The sequence below is a fragment of the Notechis scutatus genome, chromosome 1 (genome assembly GCF_049901735.1).
Source record: "Notechis scutatus isolate UNSWTSFEM ecotype Mainland chromosome 1, rNotScu1.2, whole genome shotgun sequence".
In the NCBI taxonomy this organism is placed as follows: domain Eukaryota; kingdom Metazoa; phylum Chordata; class Lepidosauria; order Squamata; family Elapidae; genus Notechis; species Notechis scutatus.
Window position 1 is genome coordinate 27705844 of NC_142009.1, and position 7204 is coordinate 27713047.

Below are 7204 nucleotides of genomic sequence, written 5' to 3' on the forward strand. Positions count from 1 at the left end.
ATAAGGGAGATGCTTGCACACTAACATTGCTATGAGGTAGGACTTGCTATAATTTGTCCATTTTCTACAGACAACTCCACTTTAATATGCATGGAACAGGGGTTACTTCCACCGAGTGTGCAACTAAGGAGGAGTGCTTGATGCCAGTTTTGAGATTTACAAATGTCACTTGAAACAAAGAAAAGGCAACATTAAAAAAATACCACCCTCTAATCAGTTTTAGTCACAAATAATGATGGCAGTTGAATGGCAAGTGGTAAAAATGCCATTAGTATGCCAAAATCAAGGGTTCTCCTATTTAGCTCACCCAGCTATGATGGAGTCATCTGCGAAGAGACACAGAAGCCTGTAGCAATGAACCAACCTCAGCCACTCTCAAACCTCACTAGCTGCAGATTCAAATGGGTTCTAAAATTATTTGGCTTTTGTTGCCTGTCCACAAAAGGAGAAAATATCATCTTATATATCTGAATACTGCCGCAACAGAACCTAAATAGAAAAATATCATTAAAAATGCAGCCTACTATAGCATCTAAAGAACTAGCATATTTTCAGTCGGGCTGTATGTAGATCTGGGAAATCTAGGAAAAATAGATTGATTGTGTTCTAGAAAGTGCCTTGTTGCAAAAGATTGATGGAAGCATTTATGTGAGTTAGTGCTATTAAAGAGCAATAGGTCAGTGTAATACCCCCCCCCCCCCATTAGAGAAGAGAGATTATCCAAAGCAGTAAAACAAGATGCATCACCCAAAACTCTTGTATGACATCCCAAAGTCTTTTACTAGCCTGATCACCTATTGGTGATACGGTGTACTACATTGTGAGGCAGCAAACACCCATTAACTCTAATATAATCCCTAAAAATAGAGAGAGTTTCCAAAAAGGAGGGTAATCGAAATCCTGCTCATGAACATGATATAGCTCAGGGAATGGTCAGTTAAGAGGCAGCATAACCTCCAGCTGGATATTTGGTAGGCATGAAGGTTGGAATGAACCTTTCCTAGTTTCTTGGGTTATAAAGAAGAAGATAGGAGAATTGTGCTTTTACATTTGCAAGATTCTATTAATGTAGCTTTTCAATAAAGTAGAACTTGTTTACTTGGTTGGGTTTCCTCTCTGTCCTTCTTTGTAAGGCTGATACAATTAGAAGATCCCTTTCTAGGAAATTTATTTTGTTACATTTTATTATATTTTTCCCCCACAAAAATCCCTTCCAATGAAATGCTTTAAAAAAATAAAATAAAACAGCAACAACAAAAACCACATTTTTGAAAATTGGCAGAGTACAAGACATATTTGGCATCAGGTGAGATTTGCATATTCAGGAAAGTGAATCTTCAAATAAGACGTGTGGATTAACAAAGTTGAAAGACTTTATGAAACAACATAAAACAGTTTAACTTCCCCGACACTTTCTAGTTTTATTGAACTGCAACTCCTATCCTTGAGCCCATGGTCCATGTTGAATGTGTGAGATGAGGATAGTAATCAAACATGTCTGAAGGATGCCAATTTGAAAAGTATTGTGCAAACTTTTCACCTCTTCTTCTATTTTATTTTCTTCCATTTAACTTTTGTCTGCTGCTATTTTTCCTAGGCTTATAAAACCATGGAATTGTGAATCATTTAGCTTGTTGAAACCAAACCCCTGTTCAGTGCAGGAATGCAAATCAAAGCATTTCTGATAGATTTATTTTATTTTATTTTATTTTATTTTATTTTATTATTATTTTATTTTATTTTATTTTATTTTATTTTATTTTATTTTATTTTATTTTATTTTATTTTATTATTTTATTTTATTTTATTTTATTTTATTTTATTTTATTTTATTTTATTTTATTTTATTTTATTTTATTTTATTTATGTCAATTGTTTACAAGATAATAGGTATAAGTAAAAACATAGTTATGAATACATGGATACATATATTCTCTTTAGGCTTTTGCATAACCACATCCAGTAACTGATTCCAACTGTCTTAATTGATATTACTATTAGAAAGAGGTTTCCCCCTAGTATTGTTTATAATACAATTGTAAACTGTTGTGCTGCAAATTATTCCCTCCTAACTGACAAATAGGAAAGAACAGGTCTGGGTCTTTTTCAGAAACATTTGCAGAAGCTCCCTCTCTATTTTGGCAAAGCTGCTATATGCTTCCTAACACCACACCCACATTCCTCCCAACATATGGGCCTAGCGTCACCTTCCTGATTCAACTAATGGTTCAATTCTTTCCCTTAAAAAAGTGAACAAAAATGCACATTGTAGCACAATCTGGTGAATGAAGATCTCATCTCAGTCCATAGTTACTATCCTAATATTGTCTACACCCCTTCTCATGCATAATTAACTTATTAGAATCTTTACCGATCCTGAAAATATAGCTTGCTCTGAAGAGGAGGAAGAGGAAGAAAGAGAGGATGAGAGGACTTTGACTACAGTTTTATAACTGCAGCATCTTTACTGAATAGACGAGCATCAAAGAAATACACTGAACTCCTTTGGATTTAATTCTGAGTCAGACATTAATAGGACTGTGTTGTCATGCTCTTAGCTGCTGTAGCATTTTCATTATTATTTTAAGGGTTGCAGTTTTTGTGAAAATTCAAAAATACTGGATGAATAATAAACAATAGGTATCATGTTACATTTATAATATCTACCCTAATAGGAGAATTACTGATTCTCATATTAAAAAACATATTTTCCATTGCCTTTAGAACTTTGTAGAGAAACATAAGCTGCTTCACCCCCATTGCCCTCTAAAGAACATACAGTCTAAATTGGACATGCATTTCATAAGGCTCTCTAAAATTAATGCAATTTAACACATTACTAAAAAAAAATAATCTCAAATAGCAGTTCGCAAGGTTATAAACAGAAATAAATAAATGAGCATATTTCAGCTCTGTTTTGGATGTGTTACCCTGTAGCAATCCACCCTCCCTCCCTTTCTTTTTTGCTTACCTGTCATTCTGGAATCTAAGTATCTCTGTTTTCCTGTTGAACTTCAGTCTGACTAGCAGACTTCTGGAGCTCTTGTCAGTGCTGAGAGGGTTTTCTGAGAATAAAACCAGGTAAGTGGATCACTCGGGAAGATCACAGACATGTAAGGAACTGGAGTTGTCCCTTAAAAGATGGCAGAGTTGATGAATATTCCTTTTTCAGGAACACGTTTCAAGATTCACAGCCAGCCTCTCATAAACAGTTCATACCCATCTGCTGCTGTTATTGTGCTCACACCTTCCAGATTATGTTGTTTACCTCCTGTTATGCTTTCAATAAAGGCTAGAGGATGAGGACCGGGTTGGTGTTCTCCCAAATTCACCTTATTTGGTAGGTAGATCAGAGGATTGTCTCTTGTTTTATTTCCTACTTGTTCTCTGCCCAAAATGCTAAAGTCCCTGTGACTTGCTCACACCCTGACCCTGAATGACTGCTAGCTACCATGCCATGGGCTCCAGAGTCTGGAGGAGTGTGTGATCCTTTGTAAATCAGATTCCTCCCTCGGCTGTCTGTTTCTACCTTCCTCCTGGGCTGCCCAGAATTGTTTCCATGGACACGGGTAGCAGCTGTCAGTGGAAGCAGGGGTCTTGAGGAATCCAGCCATCTATCCAAACATCAAATCCTCCTTCCAGGGCAGTGACTGGATGATGCTGAGCTTGCTCCAGAAGGCAAACTTTCAGTGGTGATCTCCTGCTTTGTTTAAAGGCAATGAAGAAAGGGAAGAAATTGGCACCTAGACACAGAGCAAGTCACTAGAAATTGGAGCAAAGTCTTAATATCTCTTGGGAGATAAGCACCCACAGAAAGTCAAAATTACCTGAACTATGATAGTCTCCTCATTTGGAGGGTAGGCCCTAACAGAAATGGACGAGGCAGACAGATCTTCCAAGGAGATTGAATGCAGATTTATTATTAGAACAAGGGATATCTAAGAAATGCTGTCAGCTAATGCTGACCAGTTGTCCCTGCATATGCAAGCATTTGAAAGCTGGCAGCCAAGGCAGGAAGTAAATGACAGAGGGGACATGTTTTGCTTTCCTCTTTAAAAAAGGCAGTCAACTAATCAAGAGGCTAATCAACTCTGAGTATGAATTTTAGATAGTTACTTTTATATTGGATTGGTGGGACAAATGAAGATGGGGAAGATACCACCTACTTAAATTGTTTGCTGAATAGTTCATTTCTGGGTGTGGCAGAATCCAATCTGAGACCATGATCTGGAGATAAGGGTAGCATTCCTAATATGGGGCAGACAGATGAAATTGGAGCTTCAGACTATAGGATCTCCAAATTAACCATTGCACAAATATTAAGTAGATAATCAGCTGAGATTTTGTCTAGTCTCCTTCCTACCTCTCAACCTACTAGAAGCTATCTGAAGAACTGAAAGCCTGCTCTAGGGCCACTAGTAAATCTGTAATGATGAACTTCTTCGTAGCTATTGTGGCAGTTTTAAATTTGTTCTCATGATTGTTATTTTGGCAGAACAATGTTAGATGACCATAGAAGACATCTAGGCATAGCCTCATTTCCAGTTTACCCCGACTGGGAATTTGATTCACCCATTATTTCTGAGGGCAAGGATGCATGAAGTTATCCTCAATCCAACCCTATCTAGAAGTTAACACAAATACTGTTTATGTTTTCTGCCACTACACAAAAAGTTTACTATAGAACCAGAGATTAAATAGTGCAGAATAGACCTGTGTTTGTTTTTGTGTTTTTAATAGATGAAATTGACAAGAATTCTGTCTCTTCTGTTCTAGCCCAGCTGACAGCAAAAATGTTTAAAATTCCTTCCTCCCTTCTTTCCACAAGAAGCAGAATCTATATATGATAGGAGTTATATTAAATATGACCCAAGCAGAACATCAAACCATCACTCTGGCTAAAAAGATGAATTGGATTGAAATCTGAAAAGGGAGTTATTAAACTTCTTTCCTGGTAGAATGGCTTGCCTTCAGAAATTGTGGGTGCTCCATCACTGGAGGATTTTAAGAAGAGATTGGATGGCCATTTGTCCAGAATGTTATAGAGTTTCCTGCTTGAGCAGTGGGTTGGACAAGAAGGTCCAAGGTCCCTTCCAACCCTGTTAATCTGGGACAAGCTGCTGAAGGCTGCATTGTGGGAAAAAAAAACCTATAAATCACTGGGAGGACTTACACTGGGGTGTAAATCACACACATTTTTAAAAGTAAACCAGAAAAGAAAGAAATGAAAATCACAATGCTGTGGCAATTGCCACAAAGCTTAACTATTTCCATAAACTGAACAAGCATATTAAGTCATCCCATTATAAAAGTAAAGGCTCCCTCAAACCGTCCTTGATTTTTTGAGACTGCATGAACTGAGATGGCATATAGTTTTCTTGTAATACAGAGGCTGTTTGCCATTGTCTTCCTCCAAGAAGTGTTTTCAACTTTCCAATCTAGTCTTTAGCTTTAGGGTTTCCTGGTAATCTCGCATCCAAGAACTAATCAGGTCTGACCCTGCTTGCTAGGGAATTTTAACAAATGTTTATTTTTTTCTTGAAGCTGTTAACAGTTTAAGCTATTTGAAATAATGTAATTTAAATGATTTTAAACTGTCCCAGTAGTTCTATAAACTACTTTAGTGCAGCAGCAGCAGTAATCAGAAACTAGGTAGTATTTCAAGAAAGGCTTTAGAATTAAAAAGAAGAAATAGCTTCAACAAAGCAGGAGCATATCAACTTACTGAATTAAAAGCCTGAGATAATAAGGAGACACTTGATGCCAGAAACACATATTTTTTCTCTATCCTGCTAATTCTCAGCTGGAACTGGAAATGCTGAAGGACTTCATTGGATGATGTAGAGATTTTCAGAGACACTTTAATGAGATGTCCTTCCATCCACTGACAACACAAAAGTACCAGCATACTTGGGTGCTGCCTTCATTGTGAGTCTTCTTATGCTTCAGAAACAAGGCTAGCAACTGATGCTGTCCCCATAAATTTATCTTGAGACAAATTAAGGAAAGTGATTGGTGAAATCCTCTGGAGTGGGGGTGTCCAACTGGTGGCCCATGGGCGACCCAGATGTGTTACGCACAGGCCCCACCCATCCCAGCTCTGCAAAGGGAAAAAGGTCACGTGACGGGAACGTGATGCAGCGAGTTTGACACCCATGCTCTGGTGCTATTAGGAAAAAAAAAAAAATTGCTTTTTCTGAGGGAGAAGGTGTGTTGTGACAAACGGCTGGTTCTTCTCTTAAAACTTGCTCCCAACCTTGCTGATATCTATATCTCTATGTTCATTTGTATATTTCTGTATTTGTACTTCTGACAGATTGAACTTGCCAAGCGGAAGTGATCACTTCTATTCACATGAAAGGAGGCGGATTTACCAAACAAAGCATCCTCCCTCTCCTATCTTATAGTAGAATTGCCTGCCTCCTGCAGATCAGGCACTGGAATGCTTGTGGCTGGCAGGTGTTGGGAGGGGTACAGGGAGGTTTCATTCTGCTTAGTAAAGCAAGAGATTGCTTACTTTACTAGACAGAATACATCCATACAATAAATACTACACACTTTACCTCAGAAAGTGCATATCAGGTGCTTATGGCAGGGAAATGGGGATGGTTACTATCTCGCTTTATTGGGCAGAATGCACTCCCCCCCCCTCTAGATCAGGCATTTCAGCAGAATGGAGGTGATGGATAACTGTGCTTTTTGACAGATGTCTAGTGGTCTTCAAGAAGATGGCTGGTGATATGTAAAAAAAAAAGGCTGCAAAACAGAAAGGGAGAAGCAGCTTTTAGCTGTCAGTTATTCAATTCTCCTCACTTTTCCTGCTATAGTAATTAGGCAATTGCATTGCTTTGCTCTGCTTGTCACCTTTCTTTCAGACCAGTAAAAGAAATGGGGAGAACAAGATGTACCCTTAAAATAGCACTTTTTTTTCTCCTGGTCTAGAAAACAAGTGACAGGCAGAATGGAAGAGTGGTTCCTACCTACAATTTAACCCCATTTTCCCATCCTGGTACTCATTTTGGGAGCTGACACAATCCGTCTAAGATCCATGCTGACAACTCACCAGAACCAGTTTCTTCATGTGGGAATAGCATGTTATATAAATACTACTGTAAATGGGTTTAGCAAATATTGCAGACTGAGTCATTGCTGTGGTCAGATTAGCCCTTCCTTAGATTTGAACTCATCTGGCCTGCCCAGACCA

The 7204-nt window shown here is 38.1% G+C and overlaps 1 protein-coding gene across 1 annotated transcript in view; it reads right to left on the reverse strand.

The window, feature by feature from the left end:
* Window positions 1-3675, reverse strand: part of EFR3B (EFR3 homolog B) — a 149053-nt gene extending 145378 nt beyond the window's left edge. Inside the window, exon 1 of the mRNA XM_087959730.1 lies at window positions 2972-3675. Coding sequence (XP_087815856.1) covers window positions 2972-2978 — 7 coding nt within the window. The 5' untranslated portion in view covers window positions 2979-3675. The remainder of the gene's footprint in view (window positions 1-2971) is intronic.
* Window positions 3676-7204: the final 3529 nt, after the last annotated feature.